This window comes from Caretta caretta, chromosome 2 (assembly GCF_965140235.1).
Source record: "Caretta caretta isolate rCarCar2 chromosome 2, rCarCar1.hap1, whole genome shotgun sequence".
Classification (NCBI taxonomy): Eukaryota; Metazoa; Chordata; order Testudines; family Cheloniidae; genus Caretta; species Caretta caretta.
In genome coordinates, this window is record NC_134207.1 from 180,368,676 (window position 1) to 180,386,193 (window position 17,518).

A 17,518-nucleotide genomic window follows, 5' to 3' on the forward strand; every position below is an offset into this window, starting at 1 on the left:
GGATTTGTACTTTTCCCCCTTCCTATTTCCTTTTTTTGCCACTGAATGAATGATGTCTGCATTTTTAGCAAGTGTTTCACTTTTTCATTTTTCTTTTCCCCTTTTTCCACTCTGCAACTTTTGCAAGTCCTCACCTTTGAAAAAGTTACAGTGAAAAAGGAAAATGAAACACTAACCCTGCCGCTCTGTAACTTTTACAAAGTTGGAGATGTTTGGAAAAGTAGAGAACTAAAAGAGAAAATGAAAAAGTGGGGATGTGGGGGAGAGAAGCCCTTGACCTCATTCACTTTATTGCACTGAATGGCAAAAAGTTGAGGAATGGGGGCAACAAGAGGAAGAAAGGAAGGAAAATGCAAATGTTTTAGAAAAAGTATTTCACAAAAAATTAATAAATGCAAATGAAAAATTGCTCCATTTTGATGCCAGTGAAATGGAAACAACTTCAAATCGTCAACATTTTTCCTGAAATTTTTTCCATTTTTTGACCCGCTCGAATAGGCTAAGTGATATGGAGTGCAGAGGGGATAACGTTATGGACACAGAGCAGCTCCACTAATGCTTCATGCCCTAGAGCAGTGGTGGGCAATCTGCGACCCATCAGGGTAATCTGCAGGCGAGCCGTGAGACAGTTTGCTTACATTGACTGTCCACAGGCATGGCCGCCCGCAGCTCCCAGTGACCGCGGTTCGCCGTTCCCAGACAATGGGAGCTGACAGGTTGCAGGTTGCCCACTACTGCCCTAGAGCATTGACTCTCAACCTTTCCAGACTTCTGTACCCCCAAGTTTCACTTCACTTAAAAGCTACTTGCTTACAAAATCAGACAAAAATACAAGTGTCACAGCACACTATTACTGAAAAATGGCTTACTTTCTCATTTTTCCCATATAATTATAAAATAAATCAATTGGAATATAAATATTGTACTTACATTTCAATGTACATATATAGAGAACTATAAACAAGTCATTGTCTGTATGAAATTTTAGTTTGTACTGACTTTGCTAGTGCTTTTTATGTAGCCTGTGTAAAATTAGGTAAATATCTAGATGACCTGGAAGACCTCTGTGTATCCCCCAGGGGTACACGTATCCCTGATTGAGAACCACTGCCCTAAAGAGGCTGCTCAGGGTGCATGTAGTATAGTGGTCATGACAGGGTTAATTATGTCTAAATTATTATGGGATGGAGTCCTGCTCCACTCCTGCACCCTCTTATTTCCGGTTTAGTCAGTATGTGAGGTTTTTTGTCACTACTTTGTTGTGGTGTAATTAAATAAATATCAAGTTCCAAGCCTGCAGTCCTGTGAGTAGAGTTATTTTTGTTGCTCTGAGTGGTCCATTTACAAAACTAGGGACTTGGAGAAAAGACGTAGCCCTAGGGGTTAGCATATATACACTTGGATTCTGAGTGTCATGGTTTGCTCCCATGTTTTTAATTTACATATCTACTTTAAAATAATTGGGCCAATATATATCTGAAATATGTAAAAGCAGGACTGAAGCAAAGCTAGCTAAAATCCTATGTAAACAGAATTAAAAAACTGGGATATTATGCTGTTTTCTACGAAGCATTTATTATTTATATTGATTAACTAAATATTGCATTCTTTGACCAATGCATCCTCTTTGCTTTGCTTTCCACTTCATGCTGAAGGCTGTAGAGATTTAATGTGTTACTTCTATAGCCTCTTTCATGGTTAATGGTCAGCATTATCCCATTTCAAAGTAGGTAATATTTTGTTTTTTCATTCTTGGTTTCAAGACTTGTTATGGCTTTACATTTATCTGCATTGTGTTTGCCATCCTTTACCCCAAATTCCTCTACATCTGAGTTCCAACACAACTTCAACAGCCCCAGTAGGGATCAACAAGTATCAACAAGGGTTCTAGAGAGCGATCTTTTTATCAGCTTTCCTTAAAGCTGTTCTCCTTTACAGGAGATTTTTACATTTTTCTCTGCGGTACAAAGGAAACGGAAAAAATAATCAAATACAATCTGTCTTTCAAATCAGTCGGTCCAAGATTTAAAACACGAGGAAATGAATGTCCTGCCAATACTTCCTCACTCTTATTTACTGTTCCACAACTATAACAAGAAGCCAAAATCCTTGCAGTCAGTAGTATTGCTTTGGTAAATGACATCCAGCATAAAGGTTGGTGAAGCCATTATCTGAAGAAGAATCAATATAAACACAACTAGAAATATGGACAATTTGAAAGCTCTTGTCAGCCTAGAGAGAGCTTTTGGGGGATATCTAGATTTCCACTTAAATCATTATATTTAATAGAAAATTATTAACTGTAAAAAGAGGAGGCAGAAAAACAAAGGAATGTCAGGTTTGAATCTAAAATTGATTTCTGAATTTTCAAAACCACTGAGTCTCCCTGTTCTTCAGAGAATTAAATCTAAAGGATGCTAATGCCTTGTTTGGCAGTTTCAGGCTTGGGACCCTACTGTGCCACACAGAAAAGCTTTCCTGGTCATTTATGTCAGAGAAGAGTTTAAATGAAAATCCTCAGAAATAGCCAGTGCAATTTAAACCTGGCAAAGGCAGTTTTACCTTTTTCTCACCTACGGGCTGCTTCCTCTGGCTACTTGGTTTTCCCTTACCCTCGTTAACCTGCTGATTGCCTTATCCTGCCTTTCTAAATTGCTGACAAATCTGACAAATCTTCCTCAAAATGTTAATTTGAATCTCTTCCTAGAATTTTAATTATCAACTTGTCAAAATTACCGTACTCCATTGGCTTAAATTATGCCAAAATTCCAAAATTAAACTATGAGGGATGTGCTTAATGGCATAGCAAACAAAACATGCCAAATAATGCAAAATAATGGTTCAATCCTGCAAACACTTGGTAGTCCCATTGACTTCGGTGGGACTACTATTGATAAAAAGTATTATACTTGGTAGTAAATACTAACACCAGTAGTTAGTGTATGCAGAATTGAGATCTAAAACTGTTCAGAGAACATATTGTATATTTTAATCTATTTTTAATATGTAATCTGACAGCCCTTCTCTTTAAAGCTAGCCATGGTTTCATTTGTAGCATATGAGTTGAATACCTTCTGTTAATGTGTTTCAGAGGCTGGACAGACTCTCTGTATCTACGTTTACGCAGAAGAAACCGCTGTAATCACAGAGACTTCCAGAATATTTCCAAAAATGGTACTATAACCTAATTTTTTCCACAGATGAAAGTTTGATCTTGATGTTGAATTAATGGGTACAGCTCAGGAACACCATTCAGAAAAATGCTACATAACTGCATGCATGAATTGTGGAGAAGTAGAGAACAGGATCTATTTAACACAGTGTTTTTTCTCTTCGGTTCAGTCTCTCTATTGATTCTGAATAAGAACTGATTTATGCTTGATCTCTTTCATCTCCTCTATGACTAATGAATGACTTCTGCCAGACTAATAATTGATGCATTTCACTGTAACTCTAAACTGGAATTCATTTTTCTCTGTCTAAATATTTTTTCTAAAATTAAAAAAGTTTCGTTCTTAACACTGAAGTTTGCACTGAGGTTCTGTGCCTCCAGAATTACGAACTTTAGAAATTGTTGCTGGATTGAAAGTTAAAATATTTCCTCCCCCACCTCACATGGCAATTCTACATCAGTGATAGAATTAAAAGCCATACAAAATCAAAACTGCATGTGTGATACAGAAAGCCACCATGTTATGAGTCCTGGTTACAGAATGGGTAGTGTCTGACATGGTTGGAATACCATTTGGTCCTGCAGTGGAGATCGGAATAAATCATTCCTGAATTGTGCTGTGACCTATGATTAGGTTCACAGTCATCCTGCCTTCTCAAGGGCAGGTTGGCTCATGCATCTTATTCCTGCTCTAAAAAGAAGCAACATGCCTTCCTCCCTATCCCTGATTGTGTTGCATCCCCATCCTGGCATTCAGGTTTGTGCTAGGAGGTATTCCTGCCCCATTGTACAGGGATGTTTGGGAGATTAGATCTTCTCTATGCAATACAACTCTTTATTCCCGGAAGGCTGTTGTAGAGTACAGGTCAGACTTTTGTATAGTGTGTACATACTAGAGCTATTTAAGGTGTTCTGGTGGCCTAGGGGATTGGCACTCACAGGGTCAGAGGGCCCAGGTTCAAATCCCCTTGGTCCCCTGGGGAAATGAAAATTGTCAGGCAAGATTATCACAATAGTCCCTTCTGGTTTTATAATCTGTGCATATAACATCACCTGTCTATAGCAGCTATATGTTCAATTTCCCTCTCTTTCTCTGGCCTCTCTTCTTTTTTTTTATACATCTTGATGAGCTCCCCATCTCTCTTTCTTTTCATTTCACATAGATATTTTACACTCCTGTTGCAGAAACCTGCAGGGTATAAATGAGGTGAGATTGTGCCAGGGCAAATTCTCTCAAGAAAACTGAGAGAAAAATTTAGGAGGACAAAAATTACAAGCAATAGAAAAGTCCCATGATGACTTCCCTTAGTGTCTTCTCTTAATCACCCCCATGACAGAGTATTGTAAAGTATTTCCTCTTATGGTGTAATATTTTCCCCAAATAGGAAAATTTAAATGGACACTGTCAACACTGGTAAGGCTAAAAACTGATCACTGAACTGACAGTGGTCCCATCTGGGAGAACTAAACCTATCTGCCTAAAATAATGCTTCCTACTACTGGAAACATGAAAAGAAAGAAGATGCAAAGAAATTCACAATGCAGAAATCCATTTCCTCTATCATAGGACCAGTCCTGCAATGTGCTGAGCTTCCTCAGCTCCCAGTGAAGCCACTGGGAAATGAAAGCGCTTAGTATCTCCAGGGCTCATGTGGCACTGTGTGGAATCAAGCCCCTAACACTTAGACAAGGGTTTTTTTTATCATATGCCTCATAGAAAGCTGTGTGTCATCTTTTCTTCATATTCCTAGTGTCACTATGAAAACAAATAAAAGAAGGGCTGCTCCAGGTAAGAGCTTTCAGAGGGCCCAGACTCAGTCGATGGGAGATCAATATTTTTACTTACTGACTTTGATGGGTTTTCCTTTAAAATTCAGACTTTGGAGATTAAAAGTGAAGCAGAGAGAGAAAAACAAAACAAAAAATCAGCCATTTAAAAACACGTCTATCAAAATTCAGCTGAGGAATTGTTGCATAAGTAAAGTTTTAGGTACTTAAAGGACAGTTTATTTTCTTGGTGTTGATAGGGTTAGAGGAAAGTTTTGAGGTTTCGTTTCCTATGTTTGTTCATTTTACAACATGCAGAAATGCTGATCACTGCAGGCTGGCAAAATCCTGTGCCCCGTCTGCATAGGTGGGGTCTTAAATGCATTGTGAGTGCTGTGGTTTTGCTGTGTGGGGGTGAAAAACTGTGAAGCATCTGCAGTGAGGCAGTCCACATCTATGTGTACAGTGGAGAAATGTTCCACAGCAGCAGCCCGGGTCACAGTGCAAAGGGAGCCAGGAAAGGCTGAGGGCATGGCCCATAACAGCTTTCCTAAACATAATGATGTCACAGCTTCCTCTAAAGTCCACTAGCCTATAAAGCCAGAAATGGGATTTCAGTGCCATTGTAAACTGGAGAGTCCCAATTTCCCAAGGTGACCTAGTAAACATTTATATCCATGGAGAGGTCTGAGATAACAACTGTTACATCTGTGACAGCCTTAAGGGACAGAAAAACCCTTGTAAGTTATTTGTGAAGATTATTATGGCTCCATCTGAGCCCTGCATGGTTGGACTCATGGTCTCTGAGGCACTTGGCTTTACAGATGGAGAGATACAAAAATAGTCACACTAGAAACTATAAAAATGCTCCAGAATGCTCCTAAAATAGTTTATCTGGAACATATGTGGTGTATACAGAATACACGATGGTATGGTATAAAGGCTTTCTCTGCACTCATTTGGGATGATGCACATAGCTCACCAGTGGCTTTCCAACATGTTTAATATGTGAGCTAGGTTACTAATTCATAACTAATAATTTTCTCTAGCAATTTCGTTTCTTTTTTCAGTTTGCAAGTGATCTGTAAACAGTTTACAAATCTAATTTATTTGCTCCTCAAAATTATTTGTTGAATAACTTCTGGAAATAATTTTTGGAGCACAGTTTATTCACAACCAGTTCATCGTACTTATTCAGTAGATGAAGTCCTAAATTCAAGCTGTTTTAAGTGGATCGGTAGGTCACGTGGCATATTTTTGTTTCCTGGTTGGATTAGTGCAATTCTTAGGATCAGGTTTCCAGTACAGATACTCACAATTATGAATTGGAAATTTACTTTTTGTGTATGTTCTGCAATATTTGCTTGTTTTGGTGAACATTTCTGCTAGTGAATTTATTTTACTATAATATTCACAAACATGAACATGAGAGGGACATGAACACAGTCAAAGTGGATTCCCTTAAAAATCATCGAATAGTTACAGAATTTTGTTTTGCAGTATTCACCCACCTCTCTCTGTCACGCAGACATCATTGTGTGTGTATATTGGGGCTGTCAAGCAATTTAAAAAGTTAATTGCGATTAATCGCACTGTTAATAATAGAATACCATTTATTGAAATATTTTTGGATGTTTTTTACATTTTCAAATCTATTGATTTGAATTACAACACAGAATACAGTGTACAGTGCTCACTTTATATTTATTTTTGATTACAAGTATTTGCACTGTAAAAACAAAACAAAAGAAATAGTATTTTTCAATTCACCTAATACAAGCACTGCAGTGGAATCTCTTTATCATGAAAGTTTAATTTACAAATGTAGAATTATGTACAAAAAAAACTGCATTCAAAAATAAAACAGTAAAATTTTAGAGTCTGCAAGTTCACTCAGTCCGACTTCTTGTTCAGCCAATCGTTCAGTCAAACAAGTTTGTTTACATTTGCAGGAGATAATGCTGCCTGCTTCTTGTTTACAATGCCACCTAAAATGAGAACAGGCATTCTCATGGCACTGTTGTAGCCGGCATTGCAAGATATTTACGTGCCAGATGCAATAAAGATTCATATGTCCCTTCATGCTTCACCCACCATTCCAGGGGACATGCATCCACGCTGATGATGGATTCTGCTTGATAATGATCCAAAGCAGTGCAGATTGACGCATGTTCATTTTCATTATCTGAGTCAGATGCCACCAGCAGAAGGTTGATTTTCTTTTTTGGTGGTTTGGGTTGTGTAGTTTCCACATTTGAGTGTTGCTCTTTTAAGACTTCTGAAAGCATGCTCCACACCTCGTCCCTCTCAGATTTTGGAAGGCACTTCAGATTCTTAAACCTTGGATCAAGTACTGTAGCTATCTTTAGAAATCTCACATTGGTTCTCTCTTTGCATTTTTCAAATCTGCAGTGAAAGTGTTCTTAAAATGAACATGTGCTGGGTCATCATCCGAGACTGCTATAACATGAAATATATGACGGAATGCGGGTAAAACAGAGCAGGGGATATACAATTCTCCCCCAAGGAGTTGAGTCACAAATTTAATTAATGCATTATTTTTAATGGGTGTCATCAGCATAGAAGCATGTCCTCTGGAATGGTGGCCAAAGCATGAAGGGGCATACAAATGTTTAGCCTATCTGGCATGTAAATCCCTTGCAATGCCAGCTACAAAAGTGCCATGCAAATGCCCATTTTCACTTTCTGGTGACATTGTAAATAAGAAGAGGGTAGCATTATCTCCTGTAAATGTAAAGGAACTTGTTTGTCTTAGCAACTGGCTGAAGAAGAAGTAGGACTGAGTGGACTTGTAATTTTACATTGTTTTGTTTGAGTGCAGTTATGTAACAAAAACAAACCTACATTTGTAAGTTGCACTTTCATGACAAAGAGATTGCACTACAGTACTCATATGAGTTGAATTGAAAAATGAAAATATTTATAATAAAAAAAAATATACACTTTGATTTCAATTACAACATAGAATACAATATATATGAAAATGTAGAAAAACATCCAAAATATTTAATACATTTCAATTGGTATTCTGTTGTTTAACAGTGCAATTAAAACTGCGATTAATCATGATTGATTTTTTTAATTGTGATTAATTTTTTGAGTTAATCACATGAGTTAACTGCGATTAATGGACAGCCCTAGTGTATTTACATGCATTTTGTAATGTATTGAGTGTAATTATGGTATAGTTGTAGTTTTTATTATCAGTAATGACTACTAAAGTCATATAACTGAAAGATTAATTGCATGACTGAGTGATTGTAGTGTAAATACAATATAGTTAATGTATCTGAGTTGTAAAAATAAATCAATCAAGTATGAAATCAAATGGGTGATAAAAAGCAGTTTAGTAATGTAATTAAACTTCCAGAATGGGCCTGATCCAAAGCCCACTTATATCAATGGAAACACTCCCACTGATTTCAGTGGATTTTGAATCAGGCCCTATATGAACAGGTAATACTTAGCAGTTAAAAACATAATCGTGGTGTAGGTTTCAGAGCAACAGCCGTGTTAGTCTGTATTCACAAAAAGAAAAGGAGTACTTGTGGCACCTTAGAGACTAACCAATTTATTTGAGCACAAGCTTTCGTGAGCTACAGCTCACTTCGTCGGATGCATACTGTGGAAAATACAGAAGATGTTCTTATACATACAAACCATGAAAAAATGGGTGATTATCACTACAAAAGGTTTTCTCTCCCCCCACCCCACTCTCCTGCTGGTAATAGCTTATCTAAAGTGATCACTCTCCTTACAATGTGTATGATAATCAAGGTGGGCCATTTCCAGCACAAATCCAGGGTTTAACAAGAACATCTGAGGAAGGGGGGTGGGGAGTAGGTAGGAAAAAACAAGGGGAAATAGGTTATCTTGCATAATGACTTAGCCACTCCCAGTCTCTATTCAAGCCTAAGTTAATTGTATCCAATTTGCAAATGAATTCCAATTCAACAGTCTCTCGCTGGAGTCTGGTTTTGAAGTTTTTCTGTTGTAATATCGCAACTTTCATGTCTGTAATCGTGTGACCAGAGAGATTGAAGTGTTCTCCGACTAGTTTATGAATGTTATAATTCTTGACCTCTGATTTGTGTCCATTTATTCTTTTGCATAGAGACTGTCCAGTTTGACCAATGTACATGGCAGAGGGGCATTGCTGGCAAATGATGGCATATATCACATTGGTGGATGTGCAGGTGAACGAGCCTCTGATAACGTGGCTGATGTTATTAGGCCCTGTGATGGTGTCCCCTGAATAGATATGTGGGCACAGTTGGCAACGGGTTTTATTGCAAGGATAGGTTCCTGGGTTAATGGTTCTGTTGTGTGGTATGTGGTTGCTGGTGAGTATTTGCTTCAGGTTGGGGAGCTGTCTGTAGGCAAGGACTGGCCTGTCTCCCAAGATTTGTGAGAGTGTTGGGTCATCCTTCAGGATAGGTTGTAGATCCTTAATAATGTGTTGGAGGGGTTTTAGTTGGGGGCTGAAGGTGACAGCTAGTGGCGTTCTGTTATTTTCTTTGTTAGGCCTGTCCTGTAGTAGGTGACTTCTGGGACTCTTCTGGCTGTATCAATCTGTTTCTTCACTTCCGCAGGTGGGTATTGTAGTTGTAAGAATGTTTGATAGAGATCTTGTAGGTGTTTGTCTCTGTCTGAGGAGTTGGAGCAAATGCGGTTGTATTGCAGAGCTTGGCTGTAGACAATGGATCGTGTGGTGTGGTCAGGGTGAAAGCTGGAGGCATGTAGGTAGGAATAGCAGTCAGTAGGTTTCCGGTATAGGGTGGTGTTTATGTGACCATCGTTTATTAGCACTGTAGTGTCCAGGAAGTGGATCTCTTATGTGGACTGGACCAGGCTGAGGTTGATGGTGGGATGGAAATTGTTGAAACCATGGTGGAATTCCTCAAAGGCTTCTTTTCCATGGGTCCAGATGATGAAGATATCATCAATATAGCGCAAGTAGAGTAGGGGCGTTAGGGGACGAGAGCTGAGGAAGCGTTGTTCTAAGTCAGCCATAAAAATGTTGGCACACTGTGGGGTAGTTACACTGTATTTGCTATGTAACTACAGTGTAACAGTCACTGTATTATAAAGCATATACTATGTGTGTATACATATATATTCCAGGTAGGTCAATAACTTCAGTATCTGCATACAGAAAAGACTATTTGCTTCTGAAAACATTTCCCCTATATCCCTAATTATTGTTAAGAGTTCTGAACCTACCCTTATTTATTAATGCTGGGATTGTTTCAGTTTTTCAAATCACCATTTATCATATATTCCATCATTATTTTGTTCTATGATCTGGTGTATTGGTGTTTTTTTGCCTTTGACCTGAAAAACTCAAGTACTGTACCTGTTAACGTATACTCTGGCCCACTGAACATTAAAGCACCAGGTATTTCACTGCAGCCTGGAATACAGTTAGAAGTTTAAAATGTTACCTTCATCTCAGCTGTCTGGGGAATAGTAGTTCACCTGGATGCATTTGAAGAAACCTGGAGCCTTTTTCTTTGCACCCTAACATTTTAAATTGCTTTATTGTCTTGAGGGAGCAAAAAGTTCATTAAGCAATAAGACATTTGCAGCCGAGCAGCCCAGTGCTGAACGCGGGCACAACTTGGAACCTGACTCTTCCAGCACATTTCAGCAGTGCTCCTTTTCATTTCCTGCATAATCTGGTGTATACTGATCAAAATACCTATCTAATGAGTAGCCATTAGTGACCTAATTGCAATACATCAAACTGGTATACAGCAAGTTAAAAATATCCACCTCTGATATTAAAAAGAAAGGAAAGAAAATATCACTTTATATTAAGGTTACATTTATAAATTGCTTATACAGGTTTAATACATGATTAATAGAGTTTTTTAATAAATCATCAATCAATTATAGATTGTTACAGAGTCCAGCTGGTTAAAGAAAACACACAACTGAGGATACCTCTCTGAAGTGCAGCCTTTTGTACATTAAATTAAAGAAGGATTTTACTGTCATCAGCTTGCTACCATTATTATTCTTTACCTTCAAAATAGCCACAGCTACCATCTTGCTGTCACTACTTTATAGGCCACAGAGAGACAGAAATGACTTTGTCAGTGTGGAATGATGGGATTGTGGACATGAGTAAGGCCTTGATTCAGGAAAGTATTTAAACATAAGCTTTGTTGTTAAGCACTTGCTTAAAGTTATGCATGTGCTTAAGTGCTTTTCAGAACAGGGATATTTTCCTGATTTAAAGTCTAAGTGAAGTCTCCATTGCATCTTACCAGTTGGGTGAAATGCTACTTAAATTCACAGCTGCACCGTATGTTGTGAAAGGTGTTGTTGGCATAGTCCCATTTTGCATATGCTTGTCACTCATAAGGTTACCAAGACGTGGGCCATTAATTTTTATTAAATTGTGAGAATGATTCACTTCTCAATTTATAGGGAAAGTTAGAAGCAGTTTGACTGTTCACAAACAAGGATGGGTGGTTTACTGGAGATGACTGTGTGGGCAAAGCAGTCAAGTCTAGATTCAAATCCAGATTCAAATTTACCCCAAAGTTCAGAATTATTTGAATCCTTCACTATTATATAAAATACCATTGGAAGCATGTTTATAGTGGTGGTCAGTTGCTGGCACTGTTTTGTGCAGGTGGAGGAAAAGGGGTCCACGGAAAGATTTTTATTCAATAAATAGAACCCAAAAGAAAGGGCATGTGTGCTACATCCCTAAAAACACAAATTCACTCTAGAGATCTGTAATTTTAATGGTGTTTCCCTATTTCTCTTTCTCCCACTGTGGTTGATCGTGTAGGTGGTTCTTCAAAAAATCTTCTGGATTTAATGAAAAGGTAAGCACTTAATGGGATTTGTATTCTGGATGCAGGTACAGTAGTTAATTAGAATTCTACCTTCCAAAAATAAATCAAAACAAAACTGTGCAGTGAACATACTGGCTGACGGTGCTGTAAGTCTTAAACCATAGATTTAATGACCTACCATATTTTGGAAAGCTGCCTATTTCTTCTGCATCATGAAGAATAAGTAATTGAAATAAAAACATTTGATTGAATTGCCTCATACTTAGGGCCTGGACCAAAGCCCACTGGAAGTCAATGGGAGTCTTTCCACTGACTTCAAAGAGGTCTGGATCAGGCCCATACATCAGTTACACTGATGTAACTCCATTGACTTCAATTGAGTTACTCTTGATTTACATCAGCATAAATTAATAGTTAAACAGGCCCTTTGCCTTATTCTGTGAATGTAATTTCTGAGGTTTAGACTGATAAAGCTGAGTGGCTGAGGATGAACAAGCAACAACCCCAAGTCTGAGCTGAATTTAGATGAGTAGTAGGTTTGGTTTGAGTTGCCACACCCAGAGTTAATAGAGGGAGGTACATTGTGGCTCCCACGCCCCAGGTCAATCAAAACTGATCCTTAGGATTTTCCTGTAATAGATCCTCACTCTTTGCTCTTGTGCCCATAATGCACAACAGGAGGAAGTGCTGAGTCATTGGAGAAACAAGTGTTTCTGTGCTATTGGGCCACTTCACCAGCAGGAGAGACATGTATGTCTCCTTGAGCATCCCCAGCCACCAATGACTCCATTCCTTTCCCTCCATGAGTGTGCTTGGCAGTTCCTCTTGGCTGTGGCTACTTGTCTACACTCCTGTGTGTCTGGCAGCTGCTTTCAAATGTAGCTTTGTCTTCTCGTTGCTAATTGTAAATATTTTTTCACTTTTCTCTGGCAGCTTGTTTTTAAAGAGGAAAAAGTTTGACTGTATTAAGCTAGGCTTAACCTTTGCTGTGAAATTTTGATGCATCACTTATTTCTGTGACAGTCTTTCAATAGGTTCAATGCGTGTTTCTCTGCACCTAGCCTGCTCTGCCATGGGCTGGCCCATTGCCACCCTTTTCCGAAAGGCAGAAACCTAGCACAGAGCAGTGGCTCTGATTCCTAGCCACATGTGGCTGGCCCCTACACAGTGGGGACAAAGTAAGGAAAGCCCCTGCACGTTGTTCCCCATATTTCTGCATCCAGGCAAGGCGAGCCCAGTTTAGCTTTTACTGACTAAATGGGCCTTACACTGTACCCTGAAGGTGAATGAACTCTGCCTGTGTTGGATCAACAGGAAGAGAGAGTCCCAGAGTCAAGGGCCTTAAGCAACCACACTCTGCCCCCAGCCCTTTCAAATATAGGAGTGATGAGCAAGAGCATTCCAGCTGATGTCAGCTATCAGTGCAGTACATAGGAAGAAAAGCAGTGTCTTCATGAACTATGACTCAAAGCATATAGTTTATAGAGCAATGAAAATAGAACAAGAGACTTTTGAACTGATCTTCTAATATAATGGCACATTTGTAGAAAAATGTGAATTCATGAAATGCCATGATTTCACGTCCTGGGCATTGGCTAGATCCCCCAATGGGAACATGTATGTTCAGTCTGAGAAGACCCTCTGCTAATCAGTCACTGGAATCTGATCCTCTTTGAATTTGGGGGTGAGGTGGTTTCCAGTTCAAATGTCTGGATCTGAACTTACCCCTATGGGTTTCCAGGTCAGCTCCAAAGCCAGAAGGGGCCTATTTTCCAGTTCCACTTAAATTTGTGTCAGATTTTCTTCCACCCTGAATGTTGGAAATTTTTTGATAATCATGAAATTAACTGATTTAATTAGATTTCCTCCCTCTTGGGCGGTAGTCTTGAGAGTTTAGCTCTCAAGAGGTCAGCAACGTTGCTGCCGAAACCATATCCTGATTTGATCTTGAACCCAAAGCCTTAGTGTAAACCTAATCCGGAGTGAAACATGCCCTCCTTGTCCAATTTCTAATTAAAATTCTTTGGTCATGGTTTTACCTGAAAGGAGAGTGCTTGATTTAGATTCTGATTGATGCAAAGAAGATGGAATAGCAGCTAGTAAAGAACTGAAAATAAATATATCGGGGGAAAAGGGAATTATGAAAAAAAATGAAATTACCAAAATATAGGACTATAATAAAAACAGATTTAGAATTATTCAAATATAGCCTAAATCTAAAAGAAATACTTCGCAATGTGCAATATGCTCTAACAAGCATAGTGTGTAATTCAAACTACTGTATGAAAATGGTCTTCTCCATTAATATTGCTACTTATTTATGTTTTATATTTTTTAGCTTGGCTAGGAATCAACTGTTGGACAATCCCGCCATAGTTATCTATGCTTCAATTGGGAATGATGTCTGCAATGGGTAAGGCGTCTAGAAACTAAAATACCATTTATATTACCATATATATGGCTTGGAGGCCTTTTCACTAGCGAGACATTTCAATCTTATTACTTCATTCAATTAAAATTTGCTTTGGTTGTTAGCAGTGCTCTTTTTTATCTGTGCTGAAAAATATTAGTCACAGTTACAGGGCTAGCTGCTGCTGTGTTCACTTTTGCATCTCTCATAGTGCATCAATTCACAGATAGGCCTCTTTCCCTTACGTGTGTCTAAGTGAAATCAAATGATTCTGCCACTCTTAACCCAGACCTGGGGACACTACACTGTGTCATTCAATCATTAGCACACTACAGCTCCAACTGGACACTTGCGTTTCTTCCTTTCAGGAGCCTCTGAATGGCGTTCTTAAAACAAAGTATTATTTAGCAGTAGGAACAAAGCATGAGTGAAAATCAGATTTTAAAACAAGAAGCCGTGTACAGGCATCTTACATAAAGTCAGTACAAGCTGTATTTTGAATATACAAAGTACTCTGAAAAATCAGGTCCCAAGTACCTCAAATTCAGCACCCGAATTACTGTATACTTTGGATCTTAATCTCTCTGTGCCTCAGTTCCCCATATGTAAAATGGGGACAATAATACTTATTCATTTCACAGGGTTGTTGTGCAAATAAATTCATTAATGTCTGTGAAGCACACAGATATTGTAGTGATGTGTACCATAAGGAAGCCATGAGGAAATTCATAGAGCACAGTTTGAATAGTGTGCAATAAATAAGGCCACAGACCACAGGCTGAATACTGAAAAAAAAAAATATTAAAGAGCTGCTTATTAAGCCAACACTGCCCAACGAGTGCATTCAATGAGGCAAGAATCTTCTATATAACAGTACAACCTAGTAGTGAGCTATTGATTAGAAAATAAAGCCATTACATTACCCAGTGGCTCAGTAATATGTCTAAAGCTTTGGAATAGAAGCAGGCTATAATGAAGTTCACAGTAATAGACAAGACATGACAATGACAAATACATACTACCTTTTCATGGTGATATGTAATCATAATATCATTACACAAATGAAATATCAGGTTTTATGCATCTTCATGCAATAGCTTAGACATCAATCTAATCCTGGAAGCCATACAAATGCTAGTATCTGTCATGCAGGAAATCAGACCATATGATCATACTGGTCCCTTCTGGCCTTAGAATCTATGAATTTCCTTTACTCTGCAGTATTTCTTTCTCTAATTCAGGTAACCCCTCTGTTTTCCTGTCTCTCACATAATTTTTTATTATTTTACAAAATTATTTCTCTTCCCCAAAATTATTTCTCTTTGCCTCCCCCATTTGCGTAGATTTTCATATAGATTATTAATATTGATTATTAATATGTATTCAAAATAAACATTTCAAAATTTTTATCCCAGCCTTCATCACATGACAGTGGTGCTTTTGTGTGGTGAAATATTATGTGCTGTCTGTTTCCCACCAAAAACATTACTGGGATCAAAAGCACAGGGTTGTAAGAATACAGTCATTCTTGTTACTCTTTCTGTGAAGGGAAGATGCTGCTGCCTTATGCAGAAATTCACTGCTCCCACAGATCGAACTGAGTGGAAAGGAAACCGTGGATTGGTTTTCAAGATGTCTCTATATACAGTGAAACTTGTTTTGAGGCATCCACAGAGGCTCTACTGAATGCAGAGCATCTACTGGGTATGACTTTAAACAAAAGTCTAGACAAATAAAAATGTCTTTTAAGGCAGCTTTAAACTGCAGTAATAAAGACCTTTCAGCCTAATCCTACATTTCTCTCTTCAGAAGAGATAAATACTGCTGCATACGCTGCAGGAACAATTCTTAGCCAAAGCACGGCTAAAATGCCAATATTTCCTCCCATGTGGGGAGCTGGGCAGTGAGTAATATAGGCATTTGTAGAGGAGAAAGATAATAAAATTGGCAGCACATGGACTACTCTCCCTCTAGTACCCACATTGTGGTGTCCAATTGTGGGGGTTAGAAAAATAAAGACAGATGGAGATTATATCTCTCTGCCTGCTGAGGCCCAAAAGTGGGACACAATGAGGCTCAAAGACCCAAAATGGGGGGGGGGGGAAAGAGAGAAAATAAGTAGTGCAAGAAGCTTAAAATGCTGTGGAATTATTAAATGTATTCATTCAGTTTTATATAATAAACCATTTCTACAACCTCTTTCATGATTCTGTATTTATGGTCTAAAGACATTACAACTGAAATGATAGCAAACTAGTGTGAAATGGAGGTAATCCACTGTCTAAAATGAAGGACAGCTGAGATGTATGATGGGAATAGATTAACATTTCATATCACAATGCTGCCATTACTGGCTCCACTACCAACTGTCCCCAGTTCTTAAAATGCTTTATGCTCATGAGCACTCCCATAAACTTGAATGGGACGAGTCATGTGTAAATGTATTCACTTATGTAAGTGTTTGCAGGACTGGGGCATCTCAGAACTATGGGTGAAATTTACCGCAGTATACAGGACCAGCCCAAGGCCTGTGAGCTGTTGATGTCCCACTGAAATCCTGTTTCGAGTATTTAAATGGTGCATAGGCCTGATCTGGCCTTCTGAGGAAGGCCCATTCCTGTAGTACTCTGATGAATATAAGGCCTAAAGCACCACCCCAAGCAAGGAATTCCATCTTATCAGTTATCAGACAAAAACTTGTTAGTATGCAAACTTTTAAACTGTGTGTGTGTATTAGGATAACAATGAGAAGTCTGTGTGTAGCTCTAAGGGTAATATATGGCCCTAATAATGTAAGAGCCCCTTAGAGTAGATTGACACGAAGTAGCATTTTGTCAAACATCCACACATTAATATTTGCTGAATTGACACAATGTATTGTGATGGAAATCAGTTTCTGAATATCTTAGTGTTATGGATTGACATGATAGGAAGCTATTGCAGAGCACTGTGTCCAAGAACTGTGCTGATGTTCTTTGACGATGTGTTGACAGTGCATCCATCCTTAGTGTTCTCTGACGAGCCTGGAAGCAACTGCTGCAAAGACTGAAATGGAAATGTCTGTAAGACATCTTTTTGGTTTGTTTTTGTTTCAAACACCCTTTTTTTGGGGGGGTGGCAAAAAACCTAGAGCCAGCCCTGTCCAGCCCGAGCCTGGAAATCTACACAGCAGTGAAACAGCCCCACAGTCCAAGCCCCGTGAGCCTGAGTCAGCTGGCACGGGCCAGCCATGGGTTTTTCTTTGCTATATAGGCATACACAGAGGTGAAAGTAAGCCGGTACGGCGTACCGGTAAGAGCCTGTGCACCGTACCAGGACCCGGCTTTCCCAGACAGC

At 38.8% G+C, this 17,518-nt stretch overlaps 1 protein-coding gene across 3 annotated transcripts in view; it reads left to right on the forward strand.

Moving 5' to 3' along the window:
* Positions 1–17,518, forward strand: part of AOAH (acyloxyacyl hydrolase) — a 117,382-nt gene that overhangs the window by 72,373 nt on the left and 27,491 nt on the right. For all 3 annotated transcript variants that reach the window (XM_048839204.2, XM_048839205.2, XM_075125621.1), the window contains exons 14-16: positions 3,092–3,174; positions 11,766–11,802; positions 14,111–14,185. In XM_048839204.2, the coding sequence (XP_048695161.2) occupies positions 3,092–3,174; positions 11,766–11,802; positions 14,111–14,185 (195 nt within the window). The remainder of the gene's footprint in view (positions 1–3,091; positions 3,175–11,765; positions 11,803–14,110; positions 14,186–17,518) is intronic.